Raw genomic sequence first — 26,290 nt, forward strand, 5'->3', positions numbered from 1 at the left:
CTAAGCCTGCCATAGCCATTCATCTGTTTAATCCTCAATAGCTCTTCAGATGAATTTGTTGAAGAAGAAGAATTTCAGATTTATACCCCGCACTTCTCTCTGAAACAGAGAGACAGAGCGGCTTACAATCTCCTTTATCTCCTCCCCCCACAACAGACACCCTGTGAGGTGGGTGGGGCTGAGAGAGCTCTTACAGCAGCTGCCCTTTCAAGGATAACCTCTGCGAGAGCAATGGCTGACCCAGGGCCATTCCAGCAGGTGCAAGTGGAGGAGTGGGGAATCAAACCTGGTCCACGCACTTAACCATTACACCAAACTGGCTCTCCTATTTGACTACAAACTAACGCTTGGGGAATCCGCTACTTATTCAGAAGTCTCTCCCTTGCCTGCATGTGGACCTGATCTACTCCACTCCCCTATTGACAATCCCAATGAGAAGAGACCTACGACCATCTTTCTTAGAAGGAGCCATTTCTTCCTTCAGCACCTGTGAAGCAAGGGACAGGGAAGCCTTACCCAGAGAGGCCACATTCTGACAATTGTCTTCCATGACTTCCTTGTGAAGGAGTCTTTGGTCCAGATCCAGCAGAGCCCACTCCTCCTCAGTGAAATGAATGGAACCTCCTCAGAAGTCACCAGACCCTGGAAAGAAACAAAAAAGGAAGTCTCTTTTCACATGAATGCAGGAATTCCTACCTTCTAAGTGCAGTCCAAAAGGACTATGGTATTCAAACCTTTATGAATGTACCTTCATTTTCTGTTCAGTGAGCAGGACAGCAGTGAAAGGAAAGAGTAATAATCTTTCAGGCCACAGGAAGTGTTGGGGAGGCACGCAGGGGCATGATCAAGTTCCGGACTTACCTGCTTTGGCTTCACAGTCCTCGCTTTGCCATGAAGATATGGCAAAGAATATATTGCTGGAGTCATGGCACCACCTGTGAAGGATAAATTGGTACTGGAAGACATTTCCTTTCCATTTCTGTTCCTTGAGCATTAAGAACATAAGAGAAGCCATGTTGGATCAGGCCAGTGGCCCATCCAGTCCAACACTCTGTGTCACACAGTGGCCAAAAAACCCAAGTGCCATCAAGAGGTCCACCCATGGGGCCAGGATACTAGAAGCCCTCCCACAGTGCCCCCTTCCCCAAAGCACCAAGAATACAGAGCATCACTGCCCCAAACAGAGATTTCCATCAATACCCTGTGGTTAATAGAGCCAGTTTTGTGTAGTGGTTAAGTTTGCGGACTCTTATCTGGGAGAACCGGGTTTGATTCCCCACTCCTCCATTTGCACCTGCTGGAATGGCCTTGGGTTAGCCATAGCTATCACAGGACTTGTCCTTGAAAGGGCAGCTGCTGTAAGAGCCCTTGCAGCCCCACCTCACAGGGTGTCTGTTGTGGAGGGAGAAGATATAGGAGATTGTAAGCTGCTCTGAGTCTCTGATTCAGAGAGAAGGGTGGGGTGTTCCAACAATAAGCTAATAGCCACTGATGGAGCATTGGGAGAAATCTCTCTCTCTCTCGGCTTGACTTCGCGAACGAAGATTTAAGAAGGGTGCAGTAGTCCATGTCTGCTGCAGGCTCGCTGGTGGCTGACAAGACCAATGCGGGACAGGCAGATCTGGCCACAGTGGCTGCAGGGAAAAGTCTGATTTGGGGTTGGTGCTGTAGCAGTGCGATTCTTCCTCAATCTCCTTTTGTCCTCAAGACCAGCTATGCGTGCGTTCTCAAAGGAAGAGACAGCCTGGTGGATGGTGTGCCTCCATGCTTTGCGATCTGAGGCTAGGTCAGACCACTGGTGATGGTTGATGCGACAGGTGCCAAGGGATTTCTTCAAGGAGTCCTTGTACCTCTTCTTTGGTGCCCCTCTATTTCGATGGCCGGTGGAAAGTTCGCCATACAGAGCAATCTTGGGAAGGCGGTGTTTTTCCATCCTAGAAATGTGCTCTGCCCAGTGCAGCTGCGTCTTCAACAGCAGTGCCTCGATGCTTGTAACCTCCGCCCTCTTGAGGACTTCAGTGTTGGTCACAAAGTCACTCCAGTGGATGTTTTTTTTTTTTTTTTTTATGTCCAAAAATTTTTTTATTGAATTTAGTAAACATACAAATAAAGCAATCAATGACTGTATCTGCAATCATTCTTTGTGTATAAGCATAGCATACCAGTAGAAAACAGAATATATATATATACACAAAATACAAACAAAACAACACATACATACATTCACACATACATACATACTTGGCAGCTGAATTAAAAAATAAGTACTCTGTCCATATGTTAATTACATCAAATTAATAATGTCATAATATCTACCAGGAATACATGTACGCATCTGATCTACAGGACTAAAAGAAAATTTAAGAAATGGAAGCCACTTGTACATCAGAGAATCGTTACCTTCTGAATTATTTATATTGCATAAACTATCTGCTATCTTGTCCATAGCATAGACCTCCCAGATTTTAGCATACCAGGCTTTAACTGGAGGAATATTGGGAGATTTCCAAAATTGGGCTAACACCATTTTAGCAGCAGCTAGTAAAAGGGATATCAGGGATTTATTGAGAGAAGTAATAGAAATACCTTTCCAACAGTCAAGCAAAATGAGTTCCAATCTTAAGGGTAAACTATAGCCCGTGATATCCTTGATTTTTGCCACAATTACTGCCCAAAACGACTGCACCCTCGGGCAAGACCACCAGCAGTGTATAAATGTGCCCACCTCTCCACAATTTTTCCAACATTTGGAGGATTGATTTATCGCCATATGGCTTAATCTCTGAGGTGTTAAATACCACCGGAACAAAATTTTTTGAGTTTGTAATTGTATATTCAATGATTTTGAAACAAACGAAGGAGATGACCAGATTTGTTGCCAAACATCCTCCTGAAAATTAATTGAACTATTCCTTTGCCAAATTTCTTGATAGGATAACAAATCAACAGCATCAATGTCTAGCAAACCCTTATAGATAAATGAAATCAGTCCCTTCCGCTTTAAAAAAGGAGATTGTAGCAGGATTCAAAGAAAGTAAGAGGTCGATTGAAATTGTATTTCTTTGAGAGTGATGTCACCAAGTTGTTAATTTGCAAGTATTCAAACCATGGGATTTTTGTCCCACCAGTTTTCTCTTCTAAAGATTTTTTGTCGAGCACTTTTCCATTGGACAAAATATCCACAAACCTATAAAGATTATATTTTTTCCAAATTGGAAAAGACTTGTAAAAAAACCCCGGTTGAAACCAAGAAACATCCATAAATCCAGTGGATGTTGAGGATGGTGCGAAGGCAGCGCTGATGAAAGCGCTCAAGGAGTCGCAGGTGATGACGGTATAAAACCCATGATTCGGAGCCATAGATGAGGGTTGTCATCACAACCGCTTTGTAAACATTGATCTTTGTGCCTTTTTTCAGATGCTTGTTGCTCCACACCCTTTTGTGCAGTCGGCCAAATGCACGGTTTGCCTTTGCCAGCCTGTTGTCAATCTCCTTGTCGATCTTGGCATCTGAGGAGATGATGCACCCCAGGTAGCTGAACTGCTGGACTGTCTTCAGTACTGATTCACCCACAGTGATGCAGGGAGGGTGATAATCTTCCTGGGGTGCAGGCTGGTGGAGAACTTCTGTCTTCTTCAGACTAACTTCTAGGCCGAATAGCTTGGCAGCCTCTGCAAAGCAGGACGTCATATGCTGCAGAGCTGATACCAAGTCGGAGACGAGTGCAGCATCATCAGCAAATAGTAGCTCTCGGATGAGTTTTTCCATTGTCTTGGAGTGAGCCTTTAGTCGCCTCAGGTTGAACAGGCTGCCATCAGTGCGATAGCAGATGTAGCCACCATCGTCATCATCTAGATCTACTGCGGCTCTTTGAAGCATCATGCTAAAGAAGATCGTAAAGAGAGTTGGCGCGAGAACGCAGCCTTGCTTTACACCTGTGCCTATTGGGAAGGGCTCCGAGAGGTCGTTGCAGTGTCTGACTTGGCCTCGCTGGTCTTCATGTAGCTGGATGATCATGCTGAGGAACCTTGGGGAACATCCTAAACGTTCCAAGATTTGCCACAGGCCTTTCCTGCTAACGGTATCGAAAGCTTTGGTAAGGTCGACAAAAGTCACATCTTTGCACACTTTGTGAGGCAGGTGCATGCCTTTTCTTTGTTGTTATTTTTTGACCGCAAGTAAGGATGCGGCTAGTCAACTGGGGTGGGGGAGACGAGCTTTGTTTAGGCCACCTTTTCTAGGCCCTCTCCGTGTGGAGCAAGCAGTGCTGTCCTTAGATAAGGCTGCTTGGTCGTTCAGGGTGCTGCTGAAAGATGCTTTCGTCTCCGGGTCAGCATCAGGCGACCAATACCCTGAACCGCCTACATGCAGGATCGGGACTGCGGCTTCCAGTGGCATCTTCCACCTGCCGTTTCGCCCCTTGCCCATCGCTGCAGGACTTGGTGTGTTGTGGGTTGTGGATGTGGATATGCCCTTCAGGCCTGCGCAGAAGAATTTTTAGGTGAAGCACAGTGTGCGCGGTACTGGCTCCACCCTTTCACCTTGGGGTCATCTGCCATGGCCCAGTAAGCCGGGACACCGGCAGCGAGTCCTCCAGGTGGTAGGTGTTACATTAACGAGCTCTATCTGCCCGGGTTTGATGTTAGAGTTTTCCTTCTCTTGGCTGGCGAGGTTGGTGAGCCCAGCCTGCCCATCCGGTTATACCGCCGGACATTCGGTCGCACCATGACGTGGCAAACTCTGTGAGAAACGGGGGGGGGGGGGACCAGCGGGAAGGTGTTGCCACGGATGCAGTAATGCAGGAGAGGCCATTGCAGTGACCATCTGCCAGGCATAGCCGGACAGTGACCACGCGGCGTTCACTACACCGGGAAGGAGAGGCTATGTATTGCGCATACACTTTCCCTGGGGGGACAGGATACCCAAGAGGGAGCCCCCCTCCCCCCCCGGGAGAAATATATCCTCTGTCAATTGGCTCATGGACATAACTTGAGATGCTGGTTCAGATGCAGAAACACTTGTACAAGGAAAGAATATCATAAATTGAGAAGCTGGAGCAGTGCATCTTTTGTACACAAGACTGTGCATCATAAAAGCAACCTGTGTACATTCAAGACAACATCCATTGCGAAGGACCAGGGGTAAAATTCTAGCAGGACCTTCTTTGCATATTAGGCCACACCCTCCCTGATGTAGCCAATCCTCCAAGAGCTTACAAAAAAGAGCCTTGTAAGCTCTTGGAGGATTGGCTACATCAGGGGTGTATGGCCTAATATGCAAAGGAGCTCCTGCTAGAATTCCATCCCTGGGAAGAACACCCCTTTCAATCTTACCTGGAAAAGTTGCTTCTGGGTAATGTTCTTGCACAATTAGTTCCTGCTCCTGAAACAGAAGTGGGGATCCCAGAAAGAAGAGTCTGGTTAGGAAAAGGAAAAGGAAACAAGCTGGGGAAAGGTTCTAAAACAGTTGCAGCGATCCACATCTATTTCAAGGGTATATCCTTGATCAAATCCTGTGCCCTCTCACCTGCTGCTCCTGACCCTTGTTCTCCACCTGGCTAAGGAGGAAGCCTTCTGCCAGGGCCACCGCCTGGGAACTGGTCTCCGGCCCGCATTCCCTCACCCAGCTCTCCATCTCCGGGGGCAGGACAGCCAGGAACTGCTCCAGGATCACCAGGTCCAGCATCTCCTTCTTGCTGCACCTCTCTGGCTTCAGCCACTGACTGCAGAGACGGTGGAGTCGGTTGCAGACCTCTCGGGGTCCCTGGGCATCCTTGTAGCAGAAGTGCCTGAATTGCTGGCGCTGCACATCTGGAGGGAGGACATCGTCTTTCACACTCTTCTGCACTGTTGCTTCCCACAGCTCCCTTGTGCTCCCAGCTCCGGTGGCATCAGGGCCTCTCCTTGATCCCAGATGTGCTAGGTCCAATTCTCCACTCATCTTCCCTTCGTCTCCAAAGAATCTCCACCTGGATACCAACAGATCACCTTCCTCCACTTTCCAGAGTAAAGTGAAATATTGCAACTGAAATATTATTTTATGACTTATCCATGTGCTTTTAAATATGTATATATATGCACCACCTCCCAGGCTGCCTCCTCTCCTCTTCAGGCAACCAAGCTGGGGACTTTACTGGTTAACTTCAAGGCAACTTTTCAGCCACAAGGAAGTAACCAGGGAGGGGCTGCGGGGAGTCATCTGGCCTTCCTCCTATGCAGCTTCTCTGGGAGATGCAACTTCTTTCCTTTAACCCTTTGAGTAAACCTTCCCCTGCCAGCCTCCTTCCAAAGTCAGGACTGGGGAGCAACTGGAGACCCTGGGAAAGGGGAGGGAGTCTTCCACACACACCCCCAGGCCTCCCCTGCTTGTTTGAATGTTGCCAACCTCCAGGAAGAGCAGGAAATAAAGGTAAATTACCTCCGCGAAAACCAGCCTCTAAAGTAATTTATGAACGGTAAATGTCAATACATTCAAAGGAAGTATTCAAAACTATATTACAGGATAATTCATACAAATTACAACAAACAAATATAGACAACATACAACCCCACCCAAAGGCATTCAAAGGCAAGTCAATGTCCACCAACTTGTAGTAGCTGGGTGCAGGTAGAAATTCAGATAGTGTAATCTTATTCGAAGAACAATGCTTCCAGAGGTTTGCATTTAAGCAGAAAAATTCATGTAGAGAACAGTGCTACAAAAAACACTTCTTCAGTACAGCAAGGCACAGAAAATAATACGTGACCCGGTAGTACTTCACTCCCACGTTTCGCTTTCGCTTCCACGACCTTTCACATGAACATATGAAGCTGCCTTCTTCTGAATCAGACCCTCGGTCCATCAAAGTCCGTATTGTCTACTCAGACTGGCAGCGGCTCTCCGGGGTCTCAAGCTGAGGTTTTTCATGCCTATTTGCCTGGACCCTTTTTGGGAGATGCCAGAGATTGAACCTGGGACCTAGATGCTCTACCACTGAGCCACCGTCCCTTCACACAATACTATTTCATCTCACTGCTGCTTCTTCCGATAATCTTCACTTAGTATGGTCAATTTCTAGAAGTGAAGATTATCAGAAGAAGCAGCGGTGAGATGAAACAGTATTGCATGAAAGCTCATGGAAGCGAAAGTGAAATGTGGAAGTGACATACCACCGCGTTGCGAAATTATTTTCTGTTCCTTGCTGTACCGAAGAAGTGTTTTTTGTAGCACTGTTCTCTACATGAAATTTTTCTACTGGAATGCAAACCTCTGGAAGCATTGTTCTTCGAATAAGACTACACTATCCGAATTTCTACCTGCACCCAGCTACTACAAGTTGGTGGACATTGACTTGCCTTTGAATGACTTTGGGGGGGGTTATCGACCAAGCTCCGAAGCAGGGGATTCTTTAGTCACTGGGCAGGTTGGAAACAGAGCTGGAAGGAACCCCAGAGGTCATCTAATCAAGGCCAATGCCAGTGTAGGAGTGGGCAACTCACACAGACAGGAGACTACCAGACAGATTCTGACCCAACACTGACATGTTTAGTTTCCCCCACAACTGCTGCATCAGCCTTTGAGATGTATCCTTGGAACAACATGGCAAGTAAAGATTGTAGGGACTTGAAAGAAGTGGATCCCAGCCCTTGGACTCCCTCCTGTTCACCTGCTCCTCCTACCCCCATTCCAGCCACACACCCCAGAACAAAGTCTTCTCTTGGGAGGGAGCAGCACAGTCGCTGCCTGGGGAATGCTCTGCATCGCTTAAGCCAGTGAGCCAGGCCAGAAGCTTCTAAGCATCCTCCACGCAATTCTTAAAGAACAGAAGATGACATTTCCCCAACATATACAGACAGATGACTTGCATCCAGGGACTCCATCCTAGCTGCCTCCACCCCATTCTGAACCTCAGGAGCCCTCCTTAGACTATTAAGAGACATGAATATGCTGAAGCAGGGATGGGGAAAGGGTCTTGTCTTCTAATTTGCCGCACTTTGCAGGGAAGCTTGCTGGGCAAACAGATGCATGCACCTTCTGTCAGAGCCAAGCCAGTAGAAGGAGAAGGTCCTTTTTGCCCTCTGTAATCAGTCTGCAATCATTAAGAGCCCCGTGGCGCAAAGTGTTAAAGCTGCAGTACTGCAGTCCTAAGCTCTGCTCACGACCTGAGTTCGATCCCCAACGGAAGCTGGGTTGTCAGGTAGCCGGCTCAAGGTTGACTCAGCCTTCCATCCTTCCGAGGTCGGTAAAATGAGTACCCAGCAGCTTGCTGGGGGGAAAGTGTAGATGACTGGGGAAGGCAATGGCAAACCACAACGTAAAAAGTCTGCCGTGAAAACGTTGTGAAAGCAACATCACCCCAGAGTCGGAAACGACTGGTGCTTGCACAGGGGACCTTTCCCAATCAGTCTGAAGGGTTAATTGGACAGAGTCTCCATTCCTAGAGAGGCACATACCGAGAACGCCAGGTGACTTGCAGCAGTCCCTTCCAGATCCACTGTCCCAAGTGCATTCTGATTGCCTGTTAGGTGAAAGGGAGACGGGGCGGCACTGGCAGATTTTTAAATATATATGTCTACAGGTAAGCAATAAAAGAATATTTTCTTTGCAAAATATCTCTGTGGTTTGGACAGTGGAATCGTGCGGGGGTGTGTGTGTGTGGTCGTGGTGTTTAGGGGGTTCCTCATATTCCTGGCTGCACCATTTACCTCCCATACTCTATAGTTTAGCCATAATAATTCCTTATTATTAAGCAGAACCTGGACTCCAGATTTCAAAGAGTTTCTCCACTTGCTCTCTGAAATCTCACTGTAAGCTAGGGTTGCCAATTCCCAGGTGGGGGCAGTGGATCCCGCCCCCCCGCCCAGTTTGCAGGCCCTCCCCCCGCTTCAGGGTCATCAGAAAGCGGGGGGGGGGGGTGTGGAATGACTGCTGACAACTCTATTATTTCCTATGGAAACTTATTCCCATAGAACATAATAGAGAATTGGTCCGTGGGTATTTGGGGCTCTTGGGGGGGCTGTTTTTTGAGGCTGATGCACCAAATTTTCAGAATAGCATCCAGTGTCTCTCCTCGAACTACCTTCCAAGTTTGAAAAAGATTGGATGGGGGGGGGGTCCAATTCTATGAGCCCCAAAAGAAGGTGCTCCTATCCTTCATTATTTTCTATGGAAGGAAGACATTTAAAAGGTGTGTGGTCCCTTTAAATGTGATGGCCAGAACTCCCTGTGGAGTTCAATTATGCTTGTCACACCCTTGCTCCTGGCTCCACCCCAATGTCTCCTGGCTCCACCCCAATGTCTCCTGGCTCCACCCCCAAAGTCCCCAGATATTTCTTGAATAGGACTTGGCAATCCTACTGTAAGCAGAACTGAGTTCTTCCTGTAATGTGGTATATCCACATTCCTGCTTTTTTATTTCTGCATTGTGCTGTTGTCTCCCAGTTCCCTGCTAAACGGGCCATCTTTTGGCATTTTGTTGTAATTCTTGCCCTCAGCCTGGCATTGCTGTGGGGCAGGTCTGGTCTGGGAGAGCAAACGTGGGTGTAGGGTTGCCAGCCTCCAGGTGGGGTCTGGAGTTCTCCTGCTTTTACAACTGATCTCCAGTTGACAGAGAACAGCTCCCCTGGAGAAAATGGTTGCTTTGAAGGGTAGACTGTATGTCAATGTATCATGCTGAGGCCGCTCCCCTTTCCAAACCCTGCCCTCACCTGGATCTACCCCCAAAGTCTCCAGGTATTTCCCAACACAGACATGGAAACCCTATTTTGGAGGGTTCCTTTATCTTCTTCCCCCACAACGGACACCCTGTGAGGTAGGTGAGAAGGGCAGGGTATAAAACTGCGGTCTTCTTCTTCTAATCTGATGTTCTCACCAGTACACTACTTGCTGCCTCCTGCTACTCCTTCATTCATTTTAGCAAAACAAAAGAGAACTCCAGAAGACAACACCCTTGATTCTAGTATCAGCTTTCATTAATCAGAGCTCACGTCTTCCATTGCAGATGTCATATGCGTGTATATGTGCGCACGTACATACAAACACACAAAAGTCTCAATCCAATTCGTTGCAGGAGGTCACAGATCTGGTACTTGCCTTTAAAGAAGAATCTGACAGAAGAAGGCAATTCACTCGTCCAGGTGAAGGCTGTTTGGAAAGGAAGTAGAGATGACGAGAGAACCGGACTCAGCTGTCCCTGAATCAGAAAAAGGCCTTAATGCCACCAGAGCTGGGAGCAGAAAGGACCTGTGGGAAGGAACTGGGCAAAAGATGCTGAGGAACCGTGTCCCATCTCCAGATGTGCAGTGCCAGCAATTCAGGCAATTCAGCTACCAGGAGACCGAGGGGCCTCGGGAGTTTTGCAGCCAACTCCACCGTCTTTGCCACCAGTGGCTGAAACCAGAAAGGCACAGCAAGAAGGAGATGCTGGACCTGGTGATCCTGGAGCAGTTTCTGGCTGTCCTGCCCCTGGAGATGGAGAGCTGGGTGAGGGAATGCGGGCCGGAGACCAGTTCCCAGGCGGTGGCCCTGGCAGAAGGCTTCCTCCTCAGCCAGGCAGAGGCCAAAAATCAGGACCTGCAGGTGAGAGGGATTAATCTGGGTACATGGGGAGGGTACTAAATATGAAAATCAATTCTCTTGAAAACCACACAGATTGTGTAGCTTTTTAAGACCCTCTCTCGCTGCAGTCTGTTTCCTCTTCCTTTTCTCATCAGTCTCCCCTTTCTGGGATCCCTGCTTCTTTTTCAGGCACAAGAGAAAATCGCACAGGAACATTCCCACGGAGCCAGTTTTCTGGGTAAGATTCAAAAGAGTTTTGTTCCCACTAAATGGCTTTCTCCTGACTGTCGGTGGACTGTCTCAGTGCCCCATGAAAGTTGCTCCACTCCAGCTTCTCTGTTTAGAAATTCCATTTGGGGAAGTAACAATCCAGAATAGATTTAAAATCCCAGCAAGGTAAAGGAATTGAACACAAATCAGCTTCTAAGGTCAAATGATGATGATTAATGTCAAAAACTGGATAAATGGTGTATTGGGTCAATGAAAAGAATTACAAAATCGTAAACTTTCAGGAGCTCCAGTTCAGGTAGCTGGCTCGAGGTTGACTCAGCCTTCCATCCTTCCGAGGTTGGTAAAATGAGTACCCAGCTTGCTGGGGAGAAAGTGTAGATGACTGGGGAAGGCAATGGCAAGGAAAGGAAAGGTCCCCTGTGCAAGCACCAGTCGTTTCCAACTCTGGGGTGACGTTGCTTTCACGTTTTCACAGCAGAAATGGCAAACCACCCCATAAAAAGTCTGCCATGAAAACATTGTGATACGTCACCCCAGATTCGGAAATGACTGGTATTTGCTTAGGGGACTACCTTTAACTTTATGCCATGGTAATTTCCAATACTTGTACAATAAGAGCTTTTTGCTGCTCGCTTTCTAACAGGATAAGGAGTGTCCAGAGCTGATAGACCTTAAAAGGGTGTTGGTGGAAGGGGGCAGTCGGGTCTTTTCAAAACAGTCTTCTATATGACTAGGCATTAAGTGCCAGGGTAGGAAAAGTTTGTCAAAAATTTGTCTTTGGTCATCCTGTGAACATTCCTGTTTGGCACTCTGACATCACTGGCCTCATTCCCTATGGATATGATATTCTGTGAACATTATTCTCAGTACCAAATATTATATAGCATTAATAATAAATATTTTCATTTATACATTGCCTTTCTGGCTGGGATTCAAGGCAGAATACATGTATGATTATTCAGACAATGAGTTAGCAGATAATATCAGGCAAACCAGCGAACGACAAGACAGGATAAGATAAATAGGTAAGAATATTTGAGTATAAGAACAAAGATTCCTAGAAAGGTGGAACAAATACCAATGGGCTGAGGTTGTAGAATGGAAGGAAAATCCAGAAAAAGGCTTACAACGATAATACAGATGATGCGTCAGTGGCGTCTCTCACTGAGTTGCCTAGCTTCAAAGAGATTCTGGGATATGGAAGCTGTGGTTCTATCAGGGGGGTTAGAATGGCCCATTCCTTGCATTTCAGAGTCCTTCCTTCTTAATTCTGTGATTCTTTTTATTTGATAACTGCTTCATGTTTGGATTGGTCAAAAGTATGGAAGCAAAAAAATATCCATAAAGGATGTAAGCAGGGGCCATTTTGTAGAAAAATAGGTGGTGGGGCTCATGAGCATAACTCATCAGCATATGCCACCAACACCCCCACAGCCAAAAACAACCTGATGCAAGAAAGGAGAACCCTGGGTGAGTGAGGCCTGCTTGGGCTGGCTAGAGAGCCAGCCAACTCAAGCAGGCCTTGCTTGCTTGGGGCTCTCCTGGGCTGCCGCCCCCCCCCCCCAGTCAAAAGGCCAGCAAGCCACCCAAAATCACATAAGAAATGGAGAAAGGATGGTGCAGGCTTCTCCAGGGGTTAATGAGGGTTGCTGGGGGTTTGACAAAGCCTGTGGTGGCTGGCTGGCTGCCGACTCTCCTAATCCAGGGATTGTTATGCAGCTGCACCTATGATTCAATGGACAAGGTAGGTGGGGAGGAAGAGAGGGAACCCTCAGAAAGGTTCAGGAGCCGTGCTCCTGCAAGCTCCTGCTGAATTTGAGGCCTGGATGTAAGGCGAGTTCCAATCATGAGCCAAAACAAGGAGAATCTTATTCCCTCACCCCAACAAGGAACTGTAATGCAAAGTAATCAAAGGGATCTGTTGAGGCTGGGTGAGTGGGCGTCAACGTGGCAGATGCGGTTCAATGTGGCCAAGTGCAAAGTAATGCACATTGGGGCCAAGAATCCCAGCTACAAATACAAGTTGATGGGGAGTGAACTGGCAGAGACTGACCAAGAGAGAGATCTTGGGGTTGTGGTAGATAACTCACTGAAAATGTCAAGACAGTGTGCGTTTGCAATAAAAAAGGCCAACACAATGCTGGGAGTTATTAGGAAGGGAATTGAAAACAAATCAGCCAGTATCATAATGCCCCTGTATAAATCGATGGTGCGGTCTCATTTGGAGTACTGTGTGCAGTTCTGGTCGCCGCACCTCAAAAAGGATATTATAGCATTGGAGAAAGTCCAGAGAAGGGCAACTAGAATGATTAAAGGGCTGGAGCACTTTCCCTATGAAGAAAGGTTGAAAGGCTTGGGACTCTTTAGCTTGGAGAAACGTCGACTGCGGGGTGACATGATAGAGGTTTACAAGATAATGCATGGGATGGAGAAAGTAGAGAAAGAAGTACTTTTCTCCCTTTCTCACAATACAAGAACTCGTGGGCATTCAATGAAATTGCTGAGCAGACAGGTTAAAATGGATAAAAGGAAGTACTTCTTCACCCAAAGGGTGATTAACATGTGGAATTCACTGCCACAGGAGGTGGCGGCGGCCACAAGTATAGCCACCTTCAAGAGGGGTTTAGATAAAAATATGGAGCACAGGTCCATCAGTGGCTATTAGCTACAGTGTGTGTGTATATATAAATTTTTTTGCCACTGTGTGACACAGAGCGTTGGACTGGATGGGCCGTTGGCCTGATCCAACATGGCTTCTCTTATGTTCTTATGTAAATGGAAAGTCCAAAATGCCTTTTGCTTACCTTCTAGGTGGTGCCGTACATTCATTGCCATCTCTTTGTGGCAGAGAGAAAGCAGCTTCTACACAGCTTGATGGGGTAAGTGTGGAACTAGGGTTGCCCAATCCAAGTCCAATTCAAGAAATATCTGACAACTTTGGGGGTGGAGCCAGGAGACATTGGGGGTGGAGCCAGGAGCAAGAGTGTGGCAAGCATAACTGAACTCCAAAGGGAGTTCTGGCCATCACATTTAAGGGCCACACACCTTTTAAATGCTTTCCTGTCTATGGAAATGGACATATGGACATCTGAAGCTGCCTTATACTGAATCAGACCCTTGGTCCATCAAAGTCAGTATTGTTTACTCAGACTGGCAGCGGCTCTCCAGGGTCTCAAGCTGAGGTTTTTCTCACCTATTTGCCTGGACCCTTTTTTGGAGATGCCGGGGATTGAACCTGGGACCTTCTGCTTACCAAGCAGATGCTCTACCACTGAGCCACCGTCCCTCCCCATAATAATAATGAAGGATAGGGACACCTTCTTTTGGGGCTGGTCCAATTTTTTTGAAACTTGGAGGGTATTTTGGGGAGAGGCACTTGATGGCATACTGAAAATATGGTGCCTCTGTCTCAAAAAACAGCCCTCCCAGATACCCATGGATCAATTCTCCATTATACCCTATGGGAATTGGTCTCCATAGGGAATAATGGAGGGCCCAGCAGACATTTCCCCCCCCCTGCTTTTTGATGACCCTGAAGGGGGAGGGCCTCCAAACCAGGGGATCCCCTGCCCCCACCTGGGGTCTGGCAACCCTACATGGAACTCTGGATTGTCCCCCCTGAGGGTCTTTCCTCACCCTCCCTTGCTCCAGGAGAATCATAGAATCATAGAGTTGGAAGTTCGTCTAGTCCAACCCCCTGTGCAAAACAGGAACTTCACAAATACCCTCCCCCACACACACATAGTGACCTTCCCTCTTTTTCTCTCAGCTGTTATATGTACCCCTCACTGAATACAACATCAAAAGGGAGATTTCAATCCTGAATGTCAGCATTTTATTCTATACCTTCTGCCACCCCTTCCCACCCCATCTTGTTTTCCGTGTCTTCTTGGCTTGTTGCCTATTGCAAGCCAAGGAGTTGCTTGCATGCGGGGCCTTGCCAGCCCTTGACAGCATTGGGCTTTTATGCTCACTGCTCCGTTACCCTGTATTCTGTAGGCTTCATCATCAACTTGTGATCCTGTTACTTCTGACCTTTCCAGCTCTCCAGTGGGAGTTGCCAAGTATTTGCTTGGTGGTGGATTGCCCAAATTGACGGAGCTGGTGTATTGCATTAGGGTTGCCAATCCCTGGGGGGGGGCAGGGGATCCCCCTGTTTGGAGGCCCTCCCCCCACTTCAGGGTTGTCAGAAAGCGGGGGGAGGGTCAAGAGCTTGGGGGTACTATTGGAGCCTGCCCTGACAATGGAGGCGCAAATAGCAGCCACTGCTAAGTCCGCATGCTTTCATCTTAGCCGGGCAAGGCAGCTGGCTCCTTTCCTGGAATACGACGATCTGGAAACAGTGATCCATGCAACGGTCACCTCAAGGTTGGACTACTGTAATGCCCTCTACATGGGGCTGCCCCTGTGCTGAACCCGGAAGTTGCAGCTAGTGCAGAATGCTGCCGCTCGACTGTTATTAGGGCTCCCCAGGTGGGAGCACATTCATCCGGGGCTCCGGGGACTGCACTGGCTGCCAAACATATACCGGGTTTGGTTCAAGGTGCTGGTTATTACCTTTAAAGCCCTATATGAGCTAGGACCTGCCTACCTTAGGGACCATCTCTCCCCACATGTTCCCCAGAGAGTGCTTAGTTCTGGTTCTCAAAATCTACTAACAATCCCCGGGCCGAAGGAGGCCCGTCTGAAGTCAACCAGGGACAGGGCCTTTTCGATTACAGCCCCTTGCTAGTGGAACCAGCTACCGGAAGAGGTGAGGGCCCTGCGGGACCTTGGGCAGTTCCACAGGGCCTATAAGACAGTCCTCTTCCAGTTGGCATATAACTAACCAGTACCTGAAAAACCCCAAAGGAAGGTTGTAGGATAGCACATTGATAGATTGTTTTCTTGGTTTAACTGCTGTAAACTATTTAATGTATTTTAATATTCATTAATCTTATTGTTAGAATTTTATGTTGTGAGCCGCCTCGGTGGGGAGGGCAGGATATAAATCGAATAAAATGAAATGAAATGAAATAGACCAGGGGTAGCCAATGGTAGCTCTCCAGATTTTTTTTGCCTACAACTCCCATCAGCCCCACCCATTGGCCATGCTGGCTGGGGCTGATGGGAGTTGTTGGCAAAAAACATCTGGAGAGCTACCATTGGTCACTCCTGTTCTAGACTTAGAATGGGAATATTTTTACATTATCTGTGAAAATAGAGGAGTTTGTTTTCTTCTTTTTTCAGGGTCCAGTGACCTTGGAGGAGGTGTCTGTTCATTTCACTGAGGAGGAGTGGGCTCTGCTGGATCCGGACCAAAGAATCCTTCACCAGAAAGTCATGGAGGAGAATCGTCAGAATGTGGCATCTCTGGGTAAGTCTCTCCTTTCTCTTGATAGGCAGAAGCTGAAAGTAGAAGTCCAAAAAGGACCCCAGGTCTGACCTGGATGGCCTGGGCTTGTCCGATCTCTTTAGCTCTCAGAAGTTAAGCTGGGTCGTTCCTGGTTAGTCCATGGATGGGAGACCTTCAAGGAAGTCCAGGGTTGCTGGGCAGAGGCAAGCAATGGCAAATCAGCTCTGTCCATCTCTGGCCTTGACAACCCTACGGGGTATCCAAAAAACAGCTGTGACTTCAGGACTAGGACTGCCAAGCCCTCGGGAGGGCGGGGGTTCTCCCACCCTGGAGGTTCCCAACCTGGAGGAACCTCCCCCAACATCACCGGCACGATGACGTTAATCGCAAGGGATGTCATCGCACCAGCGACATTGCATGCTGGCTTCTCTAGGCATTTCTGGGGAAACTCTATGGTTTTCCTGGATGCTCTAGCAATTTGGGAGAGAAAAATTCTATGGTACCATAGAGTTTTCCTGGAAACACCTAGAGCGGCTGGCACACGATGTCACCGTCATGATGATGTTACTTGTGGGTGACATCATTGCTCCGCACGCATCCCTGCCAGAGGACTTGGCAACCCTATTGAGGGCACTTCCCACTATCGCCAATAAGGACTCTTCCCAAGGAAATTTTCAGTAGGGAAGCAGAGTGGGTGCAAGTACAGCAAAGGAAGGGCTTCTGCATGGTCTGGAATCCATAACTATTAGCATGTAAGCTAAAATATTGGTTTCCAGGCCTCAGATTCAGTGGGAGCTCACAGGAGCACAGCTCCTGCACCTTTCTGAGAGTTCCATCTTCACCTTCTGAGAGTTCCACCTCCTTGTCCATTGAATAGTATGTGTAGCTGCATAACAATCCCTGGATGAGCTTCACCATCTATTTTTCTACAAAATGACTGCTGTTGGTTTCTAATCTAAAAGGAACATGGCTGAGATGGAACCCCACCCCACCCCAAATTGCTCACTGGGCTAATTGTTCTTCACGGGGAACAAAATCTTGAGTGTGCTTGAAAATCCAGTGGAAACTGGTCAGGAGGGGAATTGGCCTCCGCAACAGTTTGTGGGAAGTCAGTGGGGCCACATTTTAGGTGTAAAACAAGCATAAAACAGTCACTGAATTGCCTGAGAAATCTCCCCCAAACAGTCCTCAGGTTAGAAGACCACAAAACAGCTAACATGATAGCCCCCAGTTAAAGTCCAGTTGGAAAGAAATATCTTGGCCTGGCTGTATAGCAGGGGTGGCCAAACCGTAGCTCAGGAGCCACATGAGGCGCTTTCACACATATTATGTGACTCTCGGAGGTTGAGGAGGAACTTAATGTATGCTTACTCTCATGTAACCGTGCTTAGCATTGGGACCTCAGTCAGCCTCTGAGCAACTATTTCTGCTGTGTGTGAAATTGGAAAGGAGGGGGGGAAAGCCAAGGGAGCCACTGGAAGGAGAGATGGAATTAAAGAGGGCAGCGCATGGTTCTCCCCTAGTTTCATAGTTCTTGTAGGAGCTTTATTTACTAACCTTGGTGTCAAGGCAAAAAGAGACGCATAGTGATGCAAATGGTTGTCAATGATTTATATGGTACATGTCTGTTTCCTTCTCCCACCAGTACCAAAAAACAATTCCTTAACCTTTCCCTATGCCAGTCTTATAGGGCTGTTATTCCCAGGTTTTATTTTTTACAAAAAAGTCTCCTAGCATGGTCATGTTATAAAGTGCATGTATATGTATTTTATCTTTCTGTGCAAGGAAAGTACTAAGAGTTTTAATAAAGATGTTTGTGTAATATTCGTTTATGATGTGTGGCTCTCAAACATCTGATGTTTGTTCTGTGTGGCTCATACATTAAGCGAGTATGGCCACCCCTAATCTATAGGAAAGTAAACTCAGATGACGTCAAATGGGAATCATTCCCCAGACAAGGGGCCACCATTGAGTACTCATAGTGTCTAATCACTGCTTGCCTCAGCTCTGCAGTCAGGACAACAGAGCACAGGGCTTTGGAGGCTAAACTTATGAACTTTTTCAGTTTTTTTGGCCACTGTGTGACACAGAGTGTTGGACTGGATGGGCCATTGGCCTCATCCAACATGGTTTCTCGTATGTTCTTAAATGATTTGGGAGATACTATCTAGTCCAGCTTCCCATTTCCCACAGTGGCCACCTAGAGTCCCTGGCAGGATCTCAAGATGAGGAGCAGATCCAAAGCATACTGTCTCTACACAAGGAGACTCCACTAGTGCACCTTGTCTGTGATGGAACTCAGTCCATGGAAGAATCAAGAGCTGGTTAATACAGGGCAGGATTTGTTTCCCCATCAAGTGATCTATCATTGTCAAGAGGAATTAATGGCCTTCTTTTCTTCATTCTGCTTTTACCTGTCTTTATTTCTAGAGGCTGATGGACTTCAGAACAAGTCCAAGGGGGAGCCACGACACCAAGACTTCGAGAAAAAACAGCAGGGAAAAATTGCTGGAACAAAATGGAAGAGTGGGAATGAATCCTCTCCTCAGGGTGCTGAATCCCAGGTGTTTGATAGACGCCAAAGAATTAAGACAGGGGAGAAACTTCAAAAATGGTTGGAGTGTAGATGGAGCTCTGGTCAGAATTGCATCCTTGCTGTTCATCAACAAATCCACAGAGGGGAGAAATCATATAAATGCTTAGAGTGTGGAAAGTGCTTTTCTCGGAGTGATACCCTATCTGCTCATCAACAAATCCTCGTTCAGGGGAAACCATATAAGTGCCTGCAGTGTGGAAAGAGCTTTGCTCAAAAATCACGGCTTAATATTCATCAACGTATCCACACTGGGGAGAAACCATATAAATGCCTGGAATGTAGAAAGAACTTTGCTTGGAGTTCTCAGCTTAAATCCCATCAATGTATCAACACAGGGGGGAAACCATATGAATGTCTGCAATGTGGAAAGAGCTATGCTTGGAATTCACAGCTTACTAAACATCAACGTACCCACACAGGGGAGAAACCATATAAATGCTTAGAGTGTGAAAAGAGCTTTGCTTATAGCTCAGACCTAACTACCCATCAACGTATCCACACAAGGGAAAAACCATATGAATGCTTGGAGTGTGGAAAGAGCTTTACTCAGGGTTCACACCTTAAATCCCATCAACATATCCACACAGGAGAGAAACCATATAAATGTTTGGAGTGTGGAAAGAGCTTTGCTCAGAGTTCACAGCTTAATATCCATCGACAAATCCACACAGGGGAGAAACCATATCAGTGCTTGGAGTGTGGAAAGAGCTTTGCTCGGAATGCAGACCTTAAATCCCATCAACGTATCCACACAGGGGAAAAACTGTATGAATGCTTGGAGTGTGGAAAGAACTTTGCTCATAGTTCACAACTTAAATCCCATCAAAGCATCCACACAGGGGAGAAATCATATAAATGCCTGCAGTGTGGAAAGAGCTCTGCTCAGAGTTCATGGCTTAATGTCCATCAACGCATCCACACTGGGGAGAAACCATATAAATGCTTGGAGTGTGGAAAGAGTTTTACTTGGAGTTTTCAGCTTAAATCCCATCAACATGTCCACACAGGGGAAAGGCCATATGAATGTTTGGAGTGTGGAAAAAGCTATGCTTGGAATTCACAGCTTATTAAACATCAACGTATTCACACAGGAGAAAAACCATATAAATGCTTAGAGTGTGAGAAGAGCTTTGCTTATAGCTCAGACCTTACTACCCATCAACGTATCCACACCGGGGAAAAACCATATGAATGCTTGGAGTGTGGAAAGAGCTTTGCTCAGAGTTCACACCTTAAATCCCATCAGCGTATCCACACAGGGAAGAAACCATATAAATGCTTGCAGTGTGGAAATTGCTTTGCTCGGCGTTCAGACCTTAAATCCCATGAACGAATCCACACAGAAAAAAAACATATAAATGCTTGGAGTGTGGAAAGAGCTTTTCTCTAAGTTCAGGTTAAATTCCATCAATGTATCCACATGGGGAAACCATATGAATGCTTGGAGTATGGGAACAATTATTCTTGGGGGTGTTATGTGACTTATTTTTCCTATCCTGAGAAGACATCTGTTACAGACCTTTAGGATTAATAGAATATGTTGTGTAGAACTAGGTTCTCTGCCCTGGTTGCTCCTTTCACTGCATTTAATTACTGAATGAGCAGTTCTGCCTCCTGCCAAAAGAGCAGCAGTTAATACTGGATGAACTAATGGAAAAAGCGATCATCCTTTATCTCAATCTGCAAACCAGGTTTTATTTGTATCATACTCCCTTATTCCCAGCTCAGACCCAGAGCAATTAATGTTGTTCTCCTATCCTCCATTTTATTCTAACAGCCATTCTGAGAGGTAAACTGAGAATGGGCAACTGACCCTGGGTCAGCTGACAGATTTCATTGGCAGAGGTGAGATTTGAACCTAAACATCCTGGAGCCTAGAGAGGCACTCTAAGCACTATACCACCCTGGCTCTGCCAGTTGTAGGAGATTGTCTAAAGTAGGGGATGATTTCCATCATCGTTTGTGATGCCTTTCTCTGTAATGCAGACTTCCTTTTCTCTCCAGGCAGGAACAAGTGACCAGACACTTGAATGAAGCACTTTAAGAACATAAGAGAAGCCATGTTGGATCAGGCCAATGGGCCATCCAGTCCAAGACTGTATCACACAGTGGCCAAAAAACCCAGGTACCATCAGGAGGTCCATCAGTGGGGCCGGGACACTAGAAGCCCTCCCACTGTTGCCCCTCCCAAGCACCAAGAATACAGAGCATCACTGCCCGAGACAGAGTTCCAACAATACGCTGTGGCTAATAGCCAGTGATGGATCTCTGCTCCATATGTTTATCCAATCCCCCTCTTGAAGCCGGCTATGGCTGTAGCCACCACTACCTCATGTGGCAGTGAATTCCATGTGTTAATCACCCTTTGGGTGAAGAAGTACTTCCTTTGAACACTGTTCGAGTTCTTAAAGGTGACTCAGTTAACTGCTACACAGCTGTAGAATCTAGAGCAGGGGTGGCCAAACTTGCTTACTGTAAGAGCCACATAAAATAAACATCAGATGTTTGAGAGCTAGAAGGAAGGCAGGCTAGAAGGAAGGAAGATAGGAGAGGGAGGTGGAAAGAAAGGAACTTTAACTTTGCATTCTCCAAGCCGCCAGCTGGCTTGGCTTGGATAAGTGATTTAAAGAGAGAAATGCCTTCTCCATGCTGGCTGATGGGGCAGTGGGGGCTTCGAGAGTTACACAATGTGTGTGAAACAGCCACAGTTTGGCCACCCCGATCTAGAGCATCAGTACAGAAAGAACATAAAGGACTATAGCAGATCTAAGGAACTAAAACAAGTCTAACCCTCCCAGTCATAAATTTTACCTCACATCCCATCTGTGGGATAAGCACCTTAGCTTAAAGTTAAAGTTCCTTGGTGCTTGAGGGGAGGGCACAGTGGGAGGACTTCTAGTGTCCTGGCCCCATTGGTGGACCTCCTGATGGCAATTGGTGTTTTTGGCCACTGTGTGACACAGTGTTGGACTGGATCCAACATGGCTTACCTTAAGTTCTTATGCACGAAGCCAGAGCAGTCTGCCAGCACACTGAGATTCGGCAGGAACCTGCTCTTTTAGCCCTTACTATCCTAACTGAGTAGGAGTCCCTTGCCCAGTGTGGAGTTTGAGAAGGGAGGCCCTCGTGATACTCCGGAACCCATTCTCAGAGTCATGTTAGCATGTACCACTTATTCCCTTATTCCCTAGCTCAGGTCATCGAAACAATCTCTCTTGACCTCTAGTAGTGGGACAAATGGTCATCTTCTTGCACGAAACTCATCTCCAATTCTGGCAATGTGGGAATTTCGTTAGTGGCTTCCCTAGGAAAAAGTGTTCCCAAGGTTTGGGGTGCCTCAGAGATACTTCAGAGCACCTTCCATCTCCCTGGCATCATTGTCCACTCCACAAGTTCAGGGACTTCTTCTCAGAGCCAGTTTAGTGTAGTGGTGGAGTGTTAAAGCTGCAGTACTGCAGTCATAAACTCTGCTTACGACCTGAGTTCGATCCCTGGCAGAAGCTGGGTTTTCAGGTAGCCGGCTCGAGGTTGACTCAGCCTTCCATCCTTCTGAGGTCGGTCAAATGAGTATCCAGCTTGCTGGGGGGAAAGTGTAGATGACTGGGGAAGGCAATGGCAAACCACCCTGTAAAAAGTCTGCCATGAAAATGTTGTGAAAGCAACATCACCCCAGAGTCAGAAATGACTGGTGCTTGCACAGGGGACCTTTCCTTTCCTAAGTGTGTGGACTCTTATGTGAGAGAACCAGGTTTGACTTCCCACTCCTCCACAAGCATCTGCTGGGTGATTTTGGGTTGGTCATAACTCTCTCAGAGCTGTTCTCTCAAGAGCAGCTCTCTCAGAGTTCTCTCAGCCCCATCTATCTCACAGGCAGTGTTCCCTCTAAGCTGAGTTAATGTGAGCTTGCTCACAGTTTTTTAGCCTCTGGCTCACACACTTTTGTCTTAGCTCTGGAAAAATGGCCCAAGAGCAAACTAATTTATGCAGTTGCTCACAACTTTAATGCCAGTAGCTCATGAAGTAGAATTTTTGCTCACAAGACTCCACAGCTTAGAGGGAGCATTGCTCACAAGATGTGGGGAGGGGGAGGGGATGGAGATTGTAAACCACTCTGAGTGAAGAGTGAGGTATAAATCCAAAATCATCATCTTCATTGGTAGATCGCCTGCTTTGCAGGGCAATACAAGGCTGCCATAACTTCTGGATCACTTGTGTCGACATTTGGGCAGTCTAGCTGTGCTGCAGCCGTTGCGCTTTTAGGGAAGAACTTCACGGTATCCTCCTGGATTGTTTCCAGACCACATAGAATGAAACTGCTGAAGTGTAAAATAATATTACAGATATAACAGAGTGGTAGAAAACAGGGATAGAGGGAGGCAGATGAACCTCCTCGGGCAGAGAGTTCCAAAGATTTGGTGCCATGACTGAGAAGGCCCTTTCCCAAATTGCTACTGTTGTAGCTGGAGTGATCAGGTTTTTCGGTATGCCTTATTATAATGCCTTCTTGTTTGATGCCATGGGGACCCTTATTGGGTGGAAAGTTGGCAAATTAATGTTTTAAATAAATTACATGGCTATGAGAGTAGGCAGTCTTTAAGCTTCAGAAAGGTTGCAACAGCAGTTGTCTTCCAGTTGTATTGTCAGAGAACTACATGCCAAGAAATTGTGGGCAGGGAAGAACTGGATCCATGTAATATATTTGGCAGCAACAGGGACACTGGTTGTAAAGGATGGAATATTCTAGTAGTAGATGATGTTGATATTGGATTTATATCCTGCCCTCCACTCCGAATTTCAGAGTGGCTCACAATCTCCTTTATCTTCCTTCCCCGCAACAGACACCCTGTGAGGTGGGTGGGGCTGAGAGGACTCTCACAGCAGCTGCCCTTTCAAGGACAACCTCTGCCAGTGCTATGGCTGACCCAAGGCCATTCCAGCAGGTGCAACTGAAGGAGTGGGAATCAAACCCGGCTCTCCCAGATAAGAGTCCGCACACTTAACCACTACACCAAACTGGCTCTAGTGTTGTGGATTCAGCCAGTAATGTAGGGGAGCAGTTGCTGATCTTGAGCAAAAGGGACCACACTCCTTTTAAATGCCTTCCCTACATTGGAAATCATGAAGGATAAGGGCACCTTCTATTGGGGCTCACAGAATTGGACTCCCTGGCCCAATCCTTTTGAAACTTGGAGGGTCTTTTGAGGAGAGGCATTGGATGCTATGCTGCAAAATAGGTGTCTCTACCTCAAAAAACAGGCTCCCCCAGAGCCCCAGATACCCACAGATTAATTCTCCATTATACCCTATGGGAATCGGTCTCCATAGGGAATAATGGTGTGCCCAGCAGGCATTTCCCCCCCCTCCCCGCTTTCTGATGACCCTAAAGCGGGGGGAGGGCCTCCAAACTGGGGGATCCCCTGCCCCCACCTTTCTCTACTAGGCTCCATTTTGGCAACCCTAGCTGGGAACTCTATTATTCCCTATAGAGATTTATTCCCATAGATAATAATGGAGAATTGATCCACGTGTATCTGGGGCCCTGGGAGGGGGGGGTTGAGGTAGAGGCATCAAATTTTCAGTACAGCATCTAGTTTCTCTCCCCAAAATATCCCCCAAGTTTCAAAACGATTGGACCAGGGGGTCCAATTCTATGAGCCGCAAAAGAAGGTGCCCCTATCCTTCATTATTTCCTATGGAAGGAAGGCATTGAAAAGGTGTGTTGTCCCTTTAAATGTGATGGCCAGAACTCCCTTTGGAGTTCAATTATGCTTGTCACAGCCTTGATCTTGGCTCCACCTCAATGTCTCCTGGCTCCACCCCCAAAGTCCCCAGATATTTCTTAAATTGGACTTGGCAACCCTATAACTAACCCACCAGCCAGGGACCAATTCTCCAGCCATTCTGTGTCTACAGTCAAGTTGACAACCCTGCAAGATACGATGGTTGCAAGTTATTTCCAAAAAACCCCCCAGTTACTCCGGAAACTGGAGCCTAGTAGAGAAAGTACTGGATTCAGATTGATACCTCTCCAGGAAGGGTGACTTCTTCACTTTAACCTTTAGAGTAAACCTTCCCTTGAAATCCTCACTCCAGTGTCATGTCTCAGAAGCAACTGCAGACAGTGAGAAAGGGAAGGGAGGTATGACGGACCCCTATATCTCCCCAACTCCCAGGCAGATTTTCTTGCCAAAACTTCAATTCCCCTCAGTGACTGAGTTACCCTGCAATAGTGTGTATATCTTCTACACTGAAATAAACTGAAACTGTCCCACCCTTTCTTTGGATATTGGTTTAGGCACCCCCTGACATAACTGGAAGTGACATCACCCCTTCAGCAGGTTACTTTTTTCATATTGGCACAGAACAGTACAGTGCCATCAGCTGCATTTCATGGATGTGTATTTTCACATAGCCCAATGAGAGACCTGTTCCCCCCACAACATGGCCAGTGACAGCCATATGTCGCAGAGCGGGCAGTGGCAGGCCCAGCTTCCTTCCTCCCTCCCTCCCAGCTCTCAAACATCTGACATTCATGTCTTGTGGCTCTCAAACATCTGATGTTTATTTTATGTGGCTCTTTCATTAAGCAAGTTTGGCCACCCCTGCTATAGCTATTGAGAGCTAAAATACTGGATTCAGATTAAAGCCTGAAAGCATCACAAAATATAATGAACAGTATTTGTGAAAGGGATGTGCAGAAATATACAATACAAGTAATAAGGCCAATTGTGGGAAGAAATACAACGGCTGCTAGAAATGTGCTGCGGGTGAGCTTCATGGCCTTGGGGGCAGCGTAACTGGGGAGGGAAGAGAAAGATAGAGGGAGGCAAGGAATGTTAGAAGGCAGCTGTTGGGAAGGGAAATGGAGAAAGTGGGGAGATGTGGGGTGGGTTATCAGAGAAGGGGAGTATCTTGAGAAAGAAGGGATGGGGGAGCAAAAGAGATGGGGTAGATTGCTTTCCATCTCCTCCCCTCTCCCCCAGCTTTTATTAAGGAAAAGTGCTGTCTTTCTTTGCAGTGGGGACCAAAGCAACTTACATCATTCTCTTCTTCCCCTTTTGATCTGCACAACAACCCTGTGAGGCAGGTTATGCTGAAAGTCTGTGACTGGTCCGAAATCACCCAGTCAACTTCCACAGCAAGAAACTGGGTCTGGCAGAACCTGCTCCAAAGTGCCAACTGCCACATCACACTGGCTGTCCTACAGGGGTGACCTCAGAAAGGAATAATGACTCAGAGTGTATCATTTTCTCCAGGGGAATTAATCTCTGCCTGTCTGGAGACCAGTTGTGATTCTGAGTGATCACCAGGCCTCACCTGGAGATTGGCAACAGTGGTTCCCTAAGTGGAATTGGCTGGTTTGGGGGATGGAGTCTATGGCATTATACCCGTCTGAGTTCCCACTCTTCCTCAAACCCCACCCTCTCAAGGCTCCACCCCTCAAATTTCCAAGGATTTCCCAACCTGTAGTTGGTAGCCCTCTTTCCTTCCCAGCCAACCATCAACCTACCTTGATCTGCCCCTCTGACTTCAGCTTTCCATCTCCTCCCAGTCTTTCTCCACAGTGGAGACCAAAGCATCTTACATCATT

At 47.1% G+C, this 26,290-nt stretch overlaps 5 protein-coding genes and 1 long non-coding RNA gene across 7 annotated transcripts in view; 2 read left to right on the top strand and 4 right to left on the bottom strand.

Annotated features, from left to right (window-relative positions):
• The window catches only part of LOC132570982 (uncharacterized), a 67,903-nt gene extending 61,962 nt beyond the window's left edge, over positions 1 to 5,941 (bottom strand). Inside the window, exon 1 of the mRNA XM_060237618.1 lies at positions 5,528 to 5,941. Coding sequence (XP_060093601.1) covers positions 5,528 to 5,941 — 414 coding nt within the window. The remainder of the gene's footprint in view (positions 1 to 5,527) is intronic.
• LOC132571225 (zinc finger protein 709-like) overlaps positions 1 to 26,290 on the bottom strand; it is a 1,224,940-nt gene that overhangs the window by 197,660 nt on the left and 1,000,990 nt on the right. The gene's annotated exons all lie outside the window — the stretch shown is intronic.
• LOC132571257 (zinc finger protein 883-like) overlaps positions 1 to 26,290 on the top strand; it is a 259,231-nt gene that overhangs the window by 147,466 nt on the left and 85,475 nt on the right. The gene's annotated exons all lie outside the window — the stretch shown is intronic.
• Positions 1 to 26,290, bottom strand: part of LOC132571306 (zinc finger protein 737-like) — a 61,169-nt gene that overhangs the window by 3,128 nt on the left and 31,751 nt on the right. The gene's annotated exons all lie outside the window — the stretch shown is intronic.
• On the top strand, positions 8,414 to 20,255 carry LOC132571248 (zinc finger protein 345-like). Of its 2 annotated transcripts, none has more exons than XM_060237991.1 (6): positions 8,414 to 8,558; positions 9,981 to 10,558; positions 10,727 to 10,775; positions 13,580 to 13,647; positions 15,998 to 16,124; positions 18,534 to 20,255. In XM_060237991.1, exons 2-6 carry the CDS (start codon positions 10,145 to 10,147, stop codon positions 20,087 to 20,089), a joined length of 2,214 nt encoding a protein of 737 aa, XP_060093974.1. In that variant the 5' UTR covers positions 8,414 to 8,558; positions 9,981 to 10,144; the 3' UTR covers positions 20,090 to 20,255. The 2 variants fall into 2 exon arrangements, with proteins under 2 accessions (XP_060093974.1, XP_060093973.1); XM_060237990.1 differs by having other exon boundaries at positions 10,050 to 10,558.
• The window catches only part of LOC132571355 (uncharacterized), a 51,878-nt gene continuing 45,013 nt past the window's right edge, over positions 19,426 to 26,290 (bottom strand). Inside the window, exons 2-3 of the long non-coding RNA XR_009555383.1 lie at positions 19,847 to 19,930; positions 19,426 to 19,510 (exon numbers count right to left, since the gene is read on the bottom strand). This is a non-coding gene — a long non-coding RNA (uncharacterized LOC132571355). The remainder of the gene's footprint in view (positions 19,511 to 19,846; positions 19,931 to 26,290) is intronic.

The sequence above is a fragment of the Heteronotia binoei genome, chromosome 5 (assembly GCF_032191835.1).
Source record: "Heteronotia binoei isolate CCM8104 ecotype False Entrance Well chromosome 5, APGP_CSIRO_Hbin_v1, whole genome shotgun sequence".
Classification (NCBI taxonomy): Eukaryota; Metazoa; Chordata; class Lepidosauria; order Squamata; family Gekkonidae; genus Heteronotia; species Heteronotia binoei.